This window comes from Pieris rapae, chromosome 3 (assembly GCF_905147795.1).
Source record: "Pieris rapae chromosome 3, ilPieRapa1.1, whole genome shotgun sequence".
Classification (NCBI taxonomy): Eukaryota; Metazoa; Arthropoda; class Insecta; order Lepidoptera; family Pieridae; genus Pieris; species Pieris rapae.
In genome coordinates this window covers 7,122,481-7,141,007 of record NC_059511.1, presented here as the reverse complement: position 1 = coordinate 7,141,007, position 18,527 = coordinate 7,122,481, and the positions used below count along the sequence as shown (strand labels likewise).

General features: G+C 32.6%; 1 protein-coding gene across 1 annotated transcript; it reads right to left on the bottom strand.

Moving 5' to 3' along the window:
* Positions 1-4,016: 4,016 nt before the first annotated feature.
* LOC110993345 (glutamate receptor ionotropic, kainate 3) lies at positions 4,017-18,240 on the bottom strand. The gene is made up of 17 exons (XM_022259560.2): positions 18,059-18,240; positions 16,608-16,753; positions 15,726-15,893; positions 14,890-15,047; positions 13,998-14,194; positions 12,653-12,915; positions 11,364-11,468; positions 10,993-11,106; positions 10,476-10,676; positions 9,929-10,090; positions 9,411-9,610; positions 7,270-7,468; positions 6,408-6,496; positions 6,055-6,185; positions 5,737-5,852; positions 4,530-4,676; positions 4,017-4,297 (listed from the first exon to the last, which is right to left on the bottom strand). The coding sequence occupies exons 1-17, from the start codon at positions 18,123-18,125 to the stop codon at positions 4,037-4,039; spliced, it is 2,724 nt and encodes a 907-aa protein (XP_022115252.2). The 5' UTR covers positions 18,126-18,240; the 3' UTR covers positions 4,017-4,036.
* Positions 18,241-18,527: the final 287 nt, after the last annotated feature.

The window sequence follows — 18,527 nt, the reverse complement described above, 5'->3', positions numbered from 1 at the left end:
AATGTATTCAAGGTATTTAATTGGTTAAGAATTAATGCTGTATTGGTTAAAATCGCTTCGAAAATTAGCCATTATTTGTCGTAAAAAGTAAATGACAAAAAAGTTATTGTGGGTTATCCATAAGAGATAGACATATACCATCACGGACTTTTCTGTAGACCTTTTCAATGTGTACAATACTTAGTACATTATTTTGATAAAACTCGTAGGGTTCAGCCTGCGTTTGCAATGTAAGCGGAAAAAATGTAATTATTTACGACATCACATTAGAAACCTCCAAAATAACAGTACTTCTCCACTATTTAATGGATGTTATTATACATATAAACCTTCCTCTTGAATCACTCTATCTATTTAAAAAAATCAGTTGCGTAGTTTCAAAGATTTAAGCACACAAATGGACAGAGAAAGCGACTTTATTTTATATTAAGTAGTGATAGTGACAAATTTAAATGAATAGGTAGGTAGGTTGAACGTGTGTGTATAATGTGGAACAGATCATTCTAAGATTGTTATTGTAAAAAATATATAATTCGTACAATAACGTAACGTGAACACTACTATCATACATTCCACTATGATGCAAATTTCTATGTTTTCAACGATAGCCAATGCAAAAACAGTAGGTACATTTAAGAAAGGTACGAAAGGTTTTTACGAAAAAACATTCTATATAAAATGTTAAGATTCATAAATTTATTAATTTTGACCTCATTTTCTATCGCTACGGCAACAACACTAATCCATTTAAAAAAAATTACATAAATCATTATCATCATCATTTCATAACAAGTATTGTACTTAATAGTTTTAGAGCGAGTAGTACGTGTCACTCCATTCCTCCTATAGATACAGCGAGAAAACTAAATGTATTTATTTTAATGAGAACATCTCAAATCATTGCATTGCTTTCCTATATTGGTCGCCTATATTTTAGACATTTAACTGAAATGCAAGATGATCGGTTAATTACTATTCGGTTTTTTAAATATATTTTTTTGATACTTCAAAAGTAAAATCTGCATTTAACTGTAGGTACTAATTAATATTTAATTTCCAACACGCTGGTATATTTGATGTCATAATTAAAAAGAATCGGGGACGGTCCAAGAATCAGTTATTGATCATGTCGTAGCATATATGGAGAATATTCTTTCTCACCAATTTATTACGCTGCTAACGCTAACAATCTTTCACGCAACATATAAGGAATGACGATTTAAAATTATTTGTGAACATTGTTTTGCATCGTCTACAGAATGTCTTCATCTCATAGGGTAAAAGAAAGTCCAGTAATTATAGACATACATGATATGTCACTTTGCAGACGACAAACAATTAGCCGCTATGTAGTAGTGAAAGTATAGTAAAGATAGCATATATCGTCTTTATTAGCGCAATAAAACAACACTGTTGTATCTAAATAGACAGAGAATTGTTTTTATACTGGTTATGCCCGGGCCAGTAATTAAGTCAATCGATTATACGAGTATTTATATAAATTATACCTATAAAAAAACGGCATCAAAATCCGTTTCGTAGTTTTAAACATTTAAGTATATATAAATAGACAGAGAAAGCGACTTTGTTTTACACTATGCAGTGATTTATTTAATTAAGTACTTAAAATTAAAACAAATGTGACAGTGGGACATATTATATTAAAGAAATTGTTGAAATAAATATTCATGGACCTGTCATATAATTCATTCATTAGGAAATACAGAAATAACTTATATTCCTTCACTATTCGAATGTATCACTTGACCTATTCTCAGTTAATCAGAACTCGGTTTGAGAAATAGCGTATCAGCCTCCGTCAAGGCGAGCCTAATGAACTTAATCTAATTGAAGAGGTCAATTCCTGTCTGTATAGGAAGTCAAAGTTTTGGCTTCTTGAAAGCCCTTGGGAATTATCAAAAATAAGTATTAATATTGCTTATAATATAAATAATAAATAAAGAAAGTTGTAGGATGAATGATATTGTAATTGTTGACTCATTATTTAGTAACATTACGATATTCATAATTTTAAAGTGTCTTTCAAGAGACTAGAGTAGGCCAGCTTCGCCGATCTTTGCACTGCTGCTTGCTAATATAATACGCTGCAAGGGTTATTATAGCTATATGGGTTGGCCGTCAGATGGTGCAGGTGTGTGGACTTGTCAATGGGTTCTTCTAGGTTTCACTAATGAACATCATAAGCCACACCATACCGGGAAATTAAACAATGTATGTTATTTCGCATAAAAAATGTGGATCCATAAAGATACTGGCATCTTTTTTTTATGACTATATTAAATGTGTGTACTTTATTGTGTAGCAAGTAGACCTATATCATTAACTCGGTCCTGGTAAAGTATAAAACTATTCAAGAAGAAAAGTCTCAGCTATTTATCCGGCTAATGGCTACTCGCTGAATGATTGTGGTCGGAGGTCGGTGTCCCTTTCGCGATGCCCACTAAAATTATAGCCACTATTTATCATGTCCAGTATGCAGATGCCGAGAAAACCACGTTTTATGGAATAGGATACTTTATATTATCTTTTTAAATCACTTTCATTTATTTAAAACACAATACGCATACGGATGCTTATAGTAAAGGAATGAACTAAAGTTTTAACTGAAATAATTCCAGATAACCCAATATTAATTCAATGAAACAGAGAATGGCGGTAAAACCCTACATGAGTTTTGGGCCACAGATTGTATCCGGTTTTTCGAAAAAAAATTATTTTATAGGCAGTGAGTTATGGATGGGGATTTGATGAATGTCAGTTTCCTCACGATGTTTAACTACACTGTCGGAACTAGTGACACAATTCTATTAGTTCCGGGCAGAGTAAAATTTCGCACGCTATAGCCACTAGGCCAACACTGCTCTTGTCTAAATATTTTTCTTCATTGAATATTTTTCGTTATAGGAATGTACTCTATGCCCGAGTATAGTATAGTTAAGGTTTAAAACATGTCGGTTACAATGCTTCGCGGAATTATCATAACCTGCAATACATACATTATTTAATCTATTAGAAGTCGAACCCTACGTACAGCACTGAATTGTAGTTAAAACATTACTAGGCCAGACTAGTTAAAAGTATCAATATTTTGCAGCACTAATTCCAGAAGAAACTTCCAGCAAACTTATTGTTTTATAGTCGGCAACTGTATGAAATAATAACCACCGATGCTACAAGTTTTCCTTTACCTTAATTTAACTCATATTTATTTGAGTGTTATTGATATCAGTTAATATAATCGCATTAAATCAAGTCGATGAGTGATGAGTTTTATACGACACTCGTATAAATTAAATTTTACCCACATCAAATCAATTTACTGAAACCCTTCTAGAAAAATTTAAAATTCATGATAAGCCTTTTTTGGAATATCGCTCGGTCATTAACGAATATTATAGTAGCATTCATTGTTTTTATGTATTTTATTTATGTAAAACTGAAAATAAATATTAATTAACAAGTAGTCAATCAGCCTTTTCTGCACCGTACGATTATTAAATTCGCACATAGACAGAATAACAATTGGTGCCCGGGTGTGCACCAATAGTTATTCTGTCTGTCTGGATTGAACCTACGTCCTCAGGGACGAGAGTCTCACGTTTACGCCACTAGGCTAACACTGCTCCTCATCTTTGTCAAGTGAACGACCGAAAAAATATTTGTACCTGTCCTGATAGAACACTAAATTTATTTGGTATATTGTATTCATAATGTGCATGAAATTCTATCATTAGTGAAGTAGCAATGTAAGTTCAGTTCTTAAAAAATATAGATTGAAATATGACTTTAGCAGTATCCTGCTACGCACCCTATAATTTCTCCTAAAATGTGTTTGCGGTTCAGAATACTTTTATGTCGTAAAACAAAAGAAGCTGATAAATCTTTAGGCCTGTGTGGAACTGAAAAGCCAGTGATTATTTCCAAGGTCACATATTTTTTTCCTTTTCGTTTTATGAAGGATACGTAAAATTGAATTTGAAAAAAAAAAATACGAATAATTTCAAACAAATTTATTTTAAAGATATTCGCGTCGCCTTGCAAAAGCTACACTTAGCCCGCCAGAAGAATGTTTGGAGCTGTGCGAGTGGGTAGTTCTTCTTGTATCCGTTGACCTTCCAGATCGTATCGATTTCAGGGACCTAACTTCATCCTTGCCCTCTTCCGCTAGTGCTTCAGAACTGTCATTTGTTTTTGGTGGTCGCTTTACAGGTTTTATATCTCCACTAAATTTTAGCGCGAACTTTAACTCTTCTATCAATTCGTATTTAAATGTGGTCTGAAATTTAAATGTAGTTGAACACGATTGTACTGACTACTACTAATTCGACGTAGTGTATTGGTATGGTAGTGGCTATAGTAATGGTACTAACCCCGCAACGGGATATAGATACACTAAGTATTGAAAAAAGGGTTATTGAAGGGTATATTTACTATAAATTTTATAACTGACACAAGATAGAAAACCTTAGTAAAGTTTTAAATCCTTAATATTATTTGCTAGAACTCACGTTATATTTAACTGTTCGTTTGAATACACCCCAAAGCATATCTAAAATTGATATGAGTAGGCCAATAGAGCAACCGACCCCTAACACGACGAAAGCTCCTAGCATGTTCTTCATTCCTAGTTGCTTTTGCGCCTCATCTTGCTTCTCCTAGATCAACAAACGCATTAAAATTTATATCTATTTTTAAGCTTTTCGAGTAGAGTTCGTTAACAAAAATGATTAAGTAAGTATTCTTTCTTACCGCCTCAGTGAGTAAGAGGTATCTAGGGACATTCTGGGGTCTATTTAATATAACACATTAAGCTGAAATTCATAGATTAATACAATAAAAAATAATATTAACATAAATCTACTCGAAATTATTGTTCCTGTCCTGGAATTAATAAATTAATCATTATTAAGTTATCGACTGACACGACATTAGAAAATCAGAAGGTTTATTTAAAAGAATGACAAAAAATCCTTCGGTAAATTAGGAAACCATTTTTAGAAGAATCTTCAATTTTAACACTATGAATGCATTAAATGCGAAATATGCAAAACAATCTATTCATAAAACATGAGTTCTAAAAATCATGATTTATTGGTGATATATGAGATTTTACTGTTCTGGTACCAACAGCGAAATAAAGACCGTAATAATTGTTCTGTTAATAAGATGTAAATATTCGTAAAGATGAGAGTCATGGAAAACAAGTCAGCCATTTTGAAGTTGCAACTGAATTAGTTTCACGCAACTGGAATTTGCAACGTCAGTTTTCCATAATTGTCTGTCTCACATCCGGTATGCTAATTCCATTATGTCATAATTGCTACCGACGCATTTCTAACACATACACATACGACTTATGTAATTGTTATTCGTAAATGCGACTGATTAAGATTTTTTATACTAATCGCTACACAGCCTCTTCAGTGACGTTTGCCGTTGGACTGAAGAAGAAAAGCAGAAACTCCTCTGCCATTAGTTGACGAGAACTTATATGTGAATGAAAGCTGTTACAAAAGTAAAAAAAGATTTAAATAAATAACAAATAAGTCGAGTTTATGTTCTAATTCAATAGTCTTAAAGTATGTAAATCAATTCGTACTACGATTATCATATGGGTTGGATTATCATCGCAATTAAGAGATCGTTCTTTACATAGAAATTAAGTAAAGAAAAATTGGTCTGCAGACAAATGATCACACACCAGAACATACTTACTCCACATCTTCCTCCACCTCTCTTTTCTTTCCACCAGAGATCTTTTAGCTTCTGTATCTCTCCAGCTTCCTTTAATTGTATTAAAGCGTCATTAATGTAAAATCTATACGGTGATCCTAAAAATTAAATTATCTTATGAGAAGATAAACTTTAACAAGAAACAAAATTAATGAAACAATTTTGAAAGATTAACTATACGAGAGCATAAAGATAATAGAAAAACATATCCTTGTCCGTCCGTCCGTGTTCGTTCGGTATGGTATGGTATGGTATGGTATGGTATGGTACGGTACGGTAATTACCAAAAATCTTTCTTACCTCTCTTCATACCAATTGCGTAGCTTTTCGAATCAAGTAATCCTCCAACCTGTAATAAGTCACAGTGCCTCTCCTTCGTGTATTCGATTGACGTGGATTCCATAAAAAAAGCATACGTTGAATTTTCAACTCTGAAAAGTAGATAAAAGAATAAAGATTATCTTGTTTTGTTTCAAACACTAGACTAAGAGAACTTTGTTTGTTTTATTAGCTTTCATTACGCAACTTAAGTCTTCGTTGACAGTTTCGCGTGAAACAGTAAAACGAAAAAACGTTTAGATTTTTAAGAACTTAGTATACACATTCTTAGGAATTTATAGAAGTATTTAGGGATTTATAAATAGTCAACATACAGTTCCACTCCTACATCGTTGTCCACGACTAGCCATCCCTTAGAGTGCATCTTTTGATACATTTTAGAATAGATTGGATTTGTAGACTCCTGAAGAATAATGAACTCATTAATATTCCAGGACTATAATACCTAAGCTAATACAATAAACGATAACATATAAGCTATACGCTACAACCTAAAATGGGTCTTGCCCTCAAAATGCACTTTATCATTTTTATTTCATAAACAAGTAAGCGATCATTCTTCTGCCAGATACATGGCGTCAATTTTTGCATTTGAGAAATGCCGGTTTCCTCACGACGTATTCTTTCACCGCAAGGTTGTTAAATCCATAGAGTCCAATGGCGTATGACCTGGGATCGAACCTAAGAAGTCAGGGATGAGAGTCACGTGCTGGCACCACTTGGACAATACTGCTTCGAATGCGTATAACTATAATGTATATGTATATAGTCGATTAAAAATAATATAAAAAATAGAATGTGTTTACTTTGTATCACTAACTATCTTAAAATCTAATGTTATGTTTTATTACGTTAATACTGTCGGGATTGTCAGTATAATGAAAAGAGGAAACGCGGGTCGGGACACGCCCCTAAATATCATGAGGATAATTTCGGAGTAGTTGTCACCTAGTCCCGCCTAAGTTGAAACTTAGGTCTGGTGGGCTGGATCCGCCAAGCCCACCAGATCTAAGTTTAAGCAAATAAAGTCCCTTTTAAGGAAAGGTGGAATTGACACTTCTAGTGTGTAGATTCTCGGTCACAAATCTACCTGATCGCGTGCGATAGGCTACTTTGGTGGAGCTCCTATGTATTAAAAACAATCCGGTTAACTTACAATACTTATATTGTTCTGACCTTAAAAAAATCTTTGGTAGATCCTTTTTTCTTACAACCATAAGCAATGGATTTATGATTAAATAACTCCTCCACAGTTTGGAAGGGAAGAACATTCTTCTCTACAGTGAGGAAAGCTACTAGCGTCCCCACATAGGACGCTACAATAACCATCGTGAAGAACCACCAAGCACTGGTTATTATGCGCGGGGCCAAGGCACTGAAAATGACAATGAAAATGAAAATTATAAAGGAGCCTTTTCTATATCTGTCAGTTCAACAGTTGTTTGTAGTGTTGTTATTATTTACGTATTGTAATATGTCAGTCGCCTATGATATGGACCCCTATCGGGTAAAGGCCTACTCCAACCCTTTGCGAAGTCTATATCTATGCCAATAGTCTGCCAGTCTTTTTCTACTATTTTTATCAACTCATCAGCCCATCTTCTTTTTGGCTTGCTTAATTCTCTTTTCTCGAGAGTCATATATACAGTCCATCACAACACCCGCACAAGTCATATCCTAATCGACCTTTATTGCAAAACTTTTAAATACTGAACAAATTTTTATGAAACGTGACAATAACATAAGTAGTCGAATAAGTTTCATTGTCCTTCAGTTTTTGTCAAATGTCACTAAGAATTAAGTTTACTTAAAAATATAGCGTGAGTAAATATTCATATGGAAAGTCAATAAAAAAATCCAATGCAACTTAATAAATGGATAAAACTAGAAATATAAAGCCCACAGGTTACAGAAACTTTTAGTTTTTGTTTTTCCTGTAACAATCGGTTTCACAGGGATGATAATATATGGATTATCGGTGGAAATTTGGTGGAAACTAGTAAAGTACATTCAATGTATCAGTATTGTTTCATCCATACTAGTTTTCACCAAATTGTTGAATAACAAACTTTATGCTAATGTAAGCGATATATCTTTATCTTTGATAGCAGCCAACAAGTTAACTTACTGATCAATTAAAAGCCTAGCGTTTTAACTAAACGGCGCCGTTTAACTAGCGGCCTGAAAGATGTTCAGCCAGTTAATCAAAGAGCTAGGCAAATGACTTGGATCGATGACTTTTCATTATGTGAAGTATGTATATGTTGTAGTCACAGTGATTAAATAGATATTATACATAATGACTGGTCATTATATATAATAACAAAATTGACTAGACAATATGATAAATTAATCACTTCATCCGGATATTATTCATAATAGCGGGTCAAAGTTAGCCAAAGTAATAAATACGGTCTAACTGACTTGTTCCCCCCCCGCTCTTCATCCCGCTGCCGCGGGATATTATTATATAGAGAGATACCAAATAGGTACTTTTATTGATCTCTGTGTTCTTTTTTAATTTTTTTTAATGACTAGTGAGCTTTTCTAATTTGTAAAGTTAAATAACTTTAAAACAATTTTATTTCATGTAGAATTATTATCTATGGCAATGTTATTTTAATTCTTAATATTAAAAGTCAAACCTCTTGTGTAACTCAAAATGTCACTTGAGCCTTACTTGTAACAATAAATAATACTTATGACTCAGTTAATGAATGTCAGTTCATTTTAAATATTTTATTATTGTAGTCTTCAACGATAGATACCAGATACTTGTATTAATCTGTTCTTTTTTGTTGTTTTTAACGGCTAGTAAGCTTTAAGTTTACTTTATAAAGTTTAATTACATTATAACAATGTTAATTAATGTAGAATTATTATCTATGGCAATGTCATTTTAATTCTTAATATAAACCTTAACAGTACCTACTTGTTTTATTACATTATCCAAGTCTTTGAAGATATTATATAAAATTGCTAGTTAATGTGATTAATTCCGTGTCAATTATCACTTTATCTAAATTGAGTAGACATTATATATAATGGCTAGATAATAAACATAATATCCAGATTAATTACTTTGGCTGTAACATATATACTGGCATACGAGAAGTTGCCGTGGTAATATGCTAGTTATAAAAATATAGTTGATTTTTAAAATCTCCCCTAGAAAAGTATTTCTTTAATATAAATAAAACTAAAAAACTCATCTATCTCTCTTATCGACTTATAAAAAATCATTTATAATACACATGTTCGTCAATTATTCGTTTAAAGATTACATACAAAAACTACAACTTCGTTTTTGTACCTACATGGGTGCAATTTCCGATCCCTGCTGCATAACAGATCCAATGATAAGCCACACCGAATTGGCAAGACTGAACTGATTGCTCAGTTCCTCTGGCTGCTCTTCACATGGTACCGGGTTCTGCCACTCTTTCTGAGAAATTCGGCCAACGAATATCATAATTACTCCTAGCGCTGATTGCACCAACACCATGTAGTACCATACCTGAAAAGGTTTTTGACATTATTATAAATATGTATGCTCCGGTCACGCATTTTTGCGTCTGTCTGACTTCCTTAATCTTAGAATAAAACGTAAGCGTGTTTTTTTAAATTACTTAAATGTATAGTCTCATATTGTGATAATAATAAGGTGGTTTTTCTTCCCAATGCTGCTCACATAAATGTGCTTATGGTCCCGCCACTCGTCTACTACGCTCTAAATAAAAAAATGTATGCAGAAAGAAATTTCCTACGGTGGGTGGTGGCATCCACCCACGCTATCGGACCTTTTATAACAGTAACTTATAAAATTAGTAATTACCTCCTTTGAGAAGACGGCCATGAACGAAAACATTTCTGGGGGTTGTTTACTTGGCTCCTTGTACAGAATTCCAATTCCAAGAGACATGAATGGAATCGAGAAATCTATACCTTTTTGCCGTTCTGCTGTCATCGTAAAGTCACAAATTGCAAATTCCGCTTTCTGAAATAATAATTTCAAACTAAGTTTTCCCGTGGAATTACTTTATGAATTCCTTTTAGAAAGTTAATATAATTAACAAAATTATGTCCCGAGATTTATGTCTATAAAATTGCTTATGTTTTAAATGTGTTATATAGCTATTATTTTAGCAAGCTATCTCACCATTAGCCAAAATCATCTATAGTAAATAAGCTTTTAGAGTGCACCCACATCTGGAGACGTAATTCGCAGCTCACAAACGGCTCGCGATCTGCACATTCATGGTATATTTGCCTGATGTGGACGCACCCTAATAGCTGTAAAAAATATATTGTCTATACATATAAAAAAGCTATAATTTACAGCTTGAACAGCGCCAGCGACCAGGACAGACTTTCTTACTTACTTCTTCTATTAGCTTCAGGACCATTCCACTCCATTTTTGAGTATCATCATCAAAACTTCCGTAGTCTCCTTCCACTTCGAATTCATAGTTGAATCCTAATATGTCTGCTATTTTATCGATTAAATCGATGGTAAAACCTTCATAGCGATCGTTCCCTTCAAGCTTCATTATTGACTCCTTTATGTAGCCATATGGTGGTGTCTGTTAATAATTTTAGATTTTGATATAAAGGTACGTTCAGTACACCCGTATCCACAGCTGCGCGTTTTTCAAGGCAGTTTTTTCAACCAGCTGCCCACTGAAGTATTTCCAAAACAATTCGACTTAGGGCCTTCAAGAAAAGAGCGTTAAGGCGAGGCGCGAAAAGGCGACCAATTCTGAAAAGGCCGGCCACGTACTCGAAAGGCATCCCTCTGGCATTGAGAGTGTCCATGGGCGGCGGTATCTGTTATCATCAGATTAGCCTCCTGCCGGTTTGAACCCTGTTCTATATAAAAAAAATATCAGAGTAACGTACCGTAGAAATAAGAACTTTAAACGTTTTATTTCTCATAATTGTTTCCTCTGCAATTTCTGGACTAGGTACCAATGGTCTACTCATCTTTAATTGATTATTTTGCCACGTAGCTATCTGAAATATATATATGTATATATGATATGATGACAACAAAGAGTCGATTCTAGTTACGTATTACCAAGATGGTGGTTCAGCCTAAAATGTAAAATCCAAGTCAACAAGTGTAATCAACAACTCTTGTAATCAGTTTTAACAAACGAATAGACCTTAAATAATTCAATATTATTATATATTTTTATCGTAATTCTTTCTTGATTTTGACACAATACGAAATAATATCTATATGAGAAACTTTAATTAATTGTATTTACCGTCTGATTGCCTGCTGGTGTTAACTCTAATACGTCAAATATCACGTTGTTTCTTTGTCCGAAGCCATCAAATATTAGTGGCCCTGTAAGCCCATTTACTTTAGCCTGAATAAAATAAAAATAAATATATTAATCGTGTGACGTGTTTCCTCATCTATTAATTTTTAATTCTTTAATTTAATTAATCATTAATTCTTAGACCAAAAACTCCCAATGATGTATCTTGATTTGATGGGAATCGAAATCAGTCTTAAGAGATTGATGAATAAGTTCATTCGCAAAGTTAAATAAACAGAATATTTTAAATTCCGTCTGTAAAAACTAGTTCAGGCACCTCTTATTGACATTCTTTCCGACTACAACAGAATAAACGTTAAATTCAAATTCAAATTCAAAATTTATTTATTCATGTAGGTAACAATGTACACTTATGAACGTCAAAAAAAGAAATATTAAATGAATATAATTTTACATTTACTGCCAGTTACAGAGCTTGATATATTTGGTATTGGGATAAATTTAAAAAAAGTGTTCGTAACTCTACTTACATAGTAGAATACATTAATACAGTGGTGCTGTATTTAGGAACTTGTGTTTCATTAGTTGTAAAACTTAGAGTAACCTTACAACAAGTCAAGAGAAGTCAAGTATGCCGAATGAATGAGTATGTGAATAATAGGTGTGCTCATGTATTTGAGAGTGTAGTTGACAAATGACTGTTGATATATATCTGGTCAATATATTCTTGAAGCCTTGTTGTATGTACAAAAAATAAAGACGATTTTAAAACAAATATTGACTTTCACCAGTAATACTCAAAACGTATCTAATTTAACCGTACGACCAACCAGGCTCCAGAAGATAAACCACACCTTATGTTATGGAAATTGTCTTCGTTTTTACAACAAAAATTTTAACGATCCTAATCCTTGGGATTGATATGCTCCAGTTCAAACAATTTGTATGACTCAAAACTAAGCGATTAAAAAGAGTGGCGGAAAGTTTCTTGCCAGTTCTTCTTGCCCGCTCTACCCCCTTGACTTGCAAACTGGTAATAAATGTAAATTTAGAATTTCTTTCACTTCGTTTCTGACGTACATTATTGTACTTGTTTACCTATATGAATAGTTTACTTTGACTATAAGCGTGTGCTCTGTCTGTGTTTTTGGAACCTCGAAGACATGCCAAAACAATGTATTATAAAGACTTTTTACTTGACTTATTTGACTAACACGCATGAAATAATATTATTACCTAAAGAAGGCATTAAGATTTGAATCTCATCTCACCGTCTTCATAAAATCCATCAAAGTCGACCCATACACCCATGAATCATATAAATCACAATTCAAACTCTCAGCTTCGATGTGATGTTGCACTTCGTTCTGACGCAGGTAATTCACTTTCGACCACGCATTAGCGAATATCAATACAGCATCATGAATGAGCATCGCCTTTGTTTTAATAACAGATTCAATGTTACCGGTTTGTTCGTTGTACTCTGCTGTAAAGTCCCATAGCTGTTCGTTCTTTAAATTTATTAGACGGAAACCTGTGGGTTGTGTTATGTAACGAAAATTTGGAAATAAATAAATAAAATATAAAAGCGAGAACAATTTATACAACTAATAATATTTTGATTTTTAGTAAGGTTTAAGGTGATTTTTATTACAGCTTATTCTATAATCATTAATTTAAAAAAATATTGAATTAACATATATCTAGATAATGTATGGGAAATTAGAAAAGAAAGGCTTTTACTTAATAGACGAGTAAAAGCTAGTGTCAATGGTCAATAAGTCGAGTCCTATGTTTGATGTAAGGCGATATAATTGAAATAGAAAAAAATAATAGCTTTATTTTGATAAATTTATTGTTTCAATAATTTATTGTTGCATAACCACTGAGCCAAGTCAAGTTTATTAAGCGAGATGTGGATATGAATAAAATATACAACAAGCTTTGGGTTCATACATCAGTCGATGGCATGACTCAATGCGTCTGAAACCGTTAAAGTATTTTCCAAGACACTTTAAATGCGAGTTTTCACTTTTGTACATGAAGTTAAAATAATAAAACTTGTTTACGAATAACAATTCGAGAATAAAGAACTACATCTAAGACAGAGCAATGTGTATTACAAATTTGGTTAATATATTACGGATATTTTCGACAAATATGGTTTAACGTTGCGACCGTTAAAACATTTGTTTTAATATTAGCAGACGGCAAACGGGCAAGAGTTTCATCAGATGTTAAGTGATGCCGTGGACATCACTTTGCAAGAAACCTCCCAAGTGAGATCCGACCGCCCTTTTAAGAATTGTACGCTGTTTTCTTGAACTACAATTGAGAATTATACCAACTTCGAGGCAATATAATATGTCGTAAATATATGTATGTAAATATGATTTTCAATTGGCTCTGATATATAATATACGAAATCAAAAAAAATCTGATAAATAATATAAAAAAACCTTATAATTGAACAAATGTATTCGTGAGAGAAATGTTATTTAAAGCCTTATTTTCTATTAATATCTAAGATAATGTTTTATTCCAAATGTCGAACTTGTTTTTATTCCAAAATGAGATGGTAAAATTATTTTACACTAATGAGAGCAAAAAACTTACCCGTCATATTAACTCCTCCATATCTGTATCTAGTCAAGTCTAAAGAGAACAGATCGGGTGATAGAAATATGTATGAATGTTCGTCTGCCATCAACCCCACTTGCTGTGCTTGTCGTAGCACTTGTTCTAATTTTTCGGATGAGCAGTCCACCACAAAGTTCGTATATCCGCAATGTTTTGCATTTATGAGAACTTTTCTGTGAAACATCTTAATTTTTAATACAGTTGTAAAATGCAATAGTATCTTAAGGAGAAATATGACACACAACAAGCAGTGTCCGACTCTCATTCCTGAGGTCGTAGGTTTGGACCCCAGCTGTGCACTAATGTTCTATCCGAGCATATAATACTAACTCGTAGATGGAGAAACACATCTTGATGAAATCGGCTAACCGTAAATTCTTACTTGGCTATTAAAAAAAGCCAAGTAACTTTTTTAAATAACATAACAATAATTAATATTTAGACACCCTCATGAACATACCCTTACTTTCACACAATCACACAACACGAATTAGTTAAATATATGTTTAATTTTTTTATATATTGTATATACCATCTTTGGCTTAAGTATGATTTTTCGTTACATATAATTTATGTAAGTAGGTAGTAGGATTACGAAATAAGTATCCCCTTTTGTCTATTTCCATTTAATTATCATCAAGAGGAACAGACCATCGTTTTAGTTTGAGTTACATTAATACAAATCACAGCGGTTTTCTAATGTAACAGATTGTAATATACTATATTATTTTTTTAAAATAAAGAGAAAAAAAGTTAAAACTGTACGATTACATTAATTTAAGTGTTGTCAATTCTTATATTATTTTAAAAAAAAAACAATAAATAGTAAACCTGTATAAGGCAGTTGAATAAATATATTCTGGCTTACCGGTAGTTGTCGCCGCTTAGCTCCCGCACTGCCACTAAATCTAGTTCAATAGGATTGCCAAGCTTCAGTAAATCCTGCACCTTTATAATACTGTGCCCTTTCTCGTATAGTATCGTAAAATTGTTCCAGTTCTTCACTGTTACCAGTTGTTCGACAATCTGTTAAGTAATTGTAACACTGAAATGTATTTATCTCATTTCGTTGCACTGTCAAAAGTCAAAGTCAACAAAAGACAAAGTCTGTTCTTGGTAACACTAGTAAGAGGAAATAATAGTGTACTTAGGTAGGCTGAAGGACACGAGTAACGATAACTTTAATATAATTTGTATAATAAAGTAGCGATATTCGATTTATAACGATTATATAAACTTTTCTGTTCCAGACTAAAATGATAAGACACGCCCGACCAAAATACCTCTAATTTTATGCTTAAACAACTATTGATTAAAATTAATATTATATCGGTACCTAGGTAACACTGAAATGTATGTATGTATGTTAGAAAATGAAAAACGGCTTAATGTAGAAAGTTGCTAACTAGTTTTATTGTTTTTCGAAGTAATCTCCCATGCTTTCTACACATCGTCGCATGCGATGGAACCTCTGCGGAAAGCAGTGGACCCATTCTTCCTTAGAGCTCTTTTTTATGGCATTTTCGTACACTTTCTACGCATCTTCAAGGCTCTTAAAGCAAATACCTCGAATTTTAACATTAATTAAAATACTATAAATAAATTTTAATTAGACGCTTTTCTTTAATATAGGCATTTATTAGGAGAATACAGATTGATCGTTTTAATGGTAAATAATTTGTTTAGGTTACATGATATTCTTACCATATTAAAGGCAATAGGACTAGGATACAAATTGATTAAAGACCAGTTCTTAGTATACAGGTCATTGTGTTGAAGTACTATTAGAGGTAGTTCTAGCACATCGCAAATCGCCTGAACGTGCTCAGTTGCGAGACCTCCAGTGCCGTCTATGAAGCCAATAACACCTTCCTGTAATTTTTAAAAGGTAATCAGACCAGTACCGTGTAGGAATTCTATAATATAAACATTGTGTAATTGTCAAATATGATACACTTGGAGTAGTCTTAAACGAATTCTAAAATTCAATTGTTTTCCATACTTGTGAGTCTTTAGTATTTATTATTGACAAAAAACTGAAACATATGTACATAGATGAGATTTACTTTAAAAAAACAAATAAAGAAACAAAATTCTTGTTCAAAATTTATTCGTGTAGCTAACATAATGTACATTTATGAACGTCAAAAAACATATACATTAAATGCTTCTAGTTTTACATTTACTGCCAGTTCTCAAATCAAAGGCGTAGAACGGAAGAGAAGAACTGGCTGATAATGTAATCCGCTAGTGCAGTTATCTAAAGAGAGTCTTGAAAGAACACCGCCAGATAAAAATGAAAGACAAATAAATTAAATGGTCCAAGTATTGTTATTAAATATTATTTACAAAAATCTTTACTTGAGGATACCGTACTAAGGACTTGTGGATATTGGTTTGGTAATTAAATTTCAGTACAACATCAGAGTCATAAATCTGACAAATAAGGTTTTATATATCAGATACAAACTTAAATAGGATACATATTTTAACAGAAGGTGGAGGCTAATGTACTATCTTTGCACAACGCGCGCGGCTTATTCCGCTGCTCATACTCATAAAATATTTTATCTGTATTTGCATTACCTGTGCCAGTGTACACACTTGCTCACTTATCTCCAGAATAGCTCCACGTCTGGATACTTGTACTATCTCCGATGTGAAGTTAAACCTCTCTGCACTTACTTTTAGAGCCGTCTTCGAATCATCGTCATCGGTATAGAATATGCCACCTAAATGCAACTAAAACTTAACTTTTCATTGAACTTTGAAAGTCATATGTATAAATGTTTAAAATAGCTACATAATGTAAATATTAATAGAACTTGTTAATAGTATTTAATATCACTTATAATTGTATAATAATAATTGTATGATTGTGATTACGGACAGAAAGCTTCGCAGAAAAAAAGCAAAAACATTAATCTATACTAATATTATAATGAGGAAACATTTGTATTTTTGTATGTGTGTTTGTTATGTTTTAACACAAAAACTACTGGACCAATATCAAATTCTTTCACTATTATATAGCTGCGTCTTTATAGACTACCATACGCTACATTTAAAAAAAATTGGGATCTTTAATAAAAATGCGATAATATAATCCAAGGTGTGATAAAATATCCATAAAAAATTGTTACGCGATGACGGAATATTTATTATAGAACAAAAAAATGTTGAACGTAATAATAATATAACGTATCTAGAAAAATAATGTTTAATCATGGACAATTGTATGCTGGCGTATCTCCTAATTCCAAAACATTGTAATTATTTTGCTGCCACCAAACTAAACTATGTTAAATTGGAATGTTCACAGACACTGAAGTTCTACACAAAAATCTCTTTTATAATATAAAAGAAAGTTTAACATTATGAATGTTTGTTTTTATTTTTAACAACTTATAATCAAGTTTAAAAGTACTGGACTCGATAATAAAAACCTTTATCTAATCAACAGGTATTTTTACTAATTTTGGACCTTCTACGTAAATTATGTTACGAATTCAAAAAGGTATTAGATATATTCGTTGTAAAGTATACTGGGAATATATTGTATATTGGATTATCAATGAAAGCGCGTCTCTAAAAATCTGAAAGGAAGTAATATAAACGAAGGGAACTAAGCAAAATAAAACTTTTAGGAAAACAATAAATATATAGTCCGACTTAGTAGAATTTTCACAAATTCGGTATCTACGTGAGTGAAACCTCGTAGCCTAAGTATTGAATAAAGTATGCGAATAATATGGATTGTGTTGTTGTAGTGTTTTAAAAGTACCCTAATGTAGCCGTATATTACGAAAAGCACAAAGGATACGATTCGCATAGACCTCATTAGATTGGCCACTTAATGAACGTTTAGGATTTTATTTATTAAGTAAGGTACGAAAGATTTAGAAAAAAAAAGGATATATTTTGTATAAATTTCATTGGCTATAGTATAATTGATTAATCCCTGAGGATTGTTATAAAATGACCACCAGTTTAAATTTACTAAATGATTTAACGTGATACCGGACGAAGATACATACCAATAATGGGCTCTGAAAGTACACATCTCGTAAAAATAAACACTAACAACACTTTCACCGGCCACATTATAAACACTTATTTACCTAATATCATATTAATTACCATTAAATAAAAACGTAATAAACGAGGATCTCAGACGGCGTATGCGTAATGTTTAGATTTGCGTTCGTCTAGCGAGCCGCGACACGCCGCATCCAAAATAATCCATTCTAAATTTAGTTCCAGTTTAACTCAACGACACACTTACGCAGTCACCAATATTTGGAATATCTTAAATCAGATCTAATTTTAATAATTATAATCTGCACGTTAAAAATTGTTGGTTTGAGTAAACCAACGTCTTTTCAATAAACTCTTAGATAGTTGATATAGAAACAACGATTACATGATACGATTGCCTTGAGGTGGAGGGTTGTTTGGAACTGGCTGCTGTATATATCCACTAAAACCACCACCAGCGATCACCGA

Bases quoted from the DNA above. Each gene is read 5' to 3' on its own strand.
- LOC110993345 (XM_022259560.2), bottom strand. From the start codon at position 18,125: ATGTGGCCGGTGAAAGTGTTGTTAGTGTTTATTTTTACGAGATGTGTA. The intron at 9,611-9,928 runs GTAATTACTAAT...AAACCTTTTCAG, and splicing joins TGGCCGTCTTCTCAAAGGAG to GTATGGTACTACATGGTGTT. The intron at 4,298-4,529 runs GTGAGTTCTAGC...TTTAAATTTCAG, and splicing joins AACGAACAGTTAAATATAAC to ACCACATTTAAATACGAATT.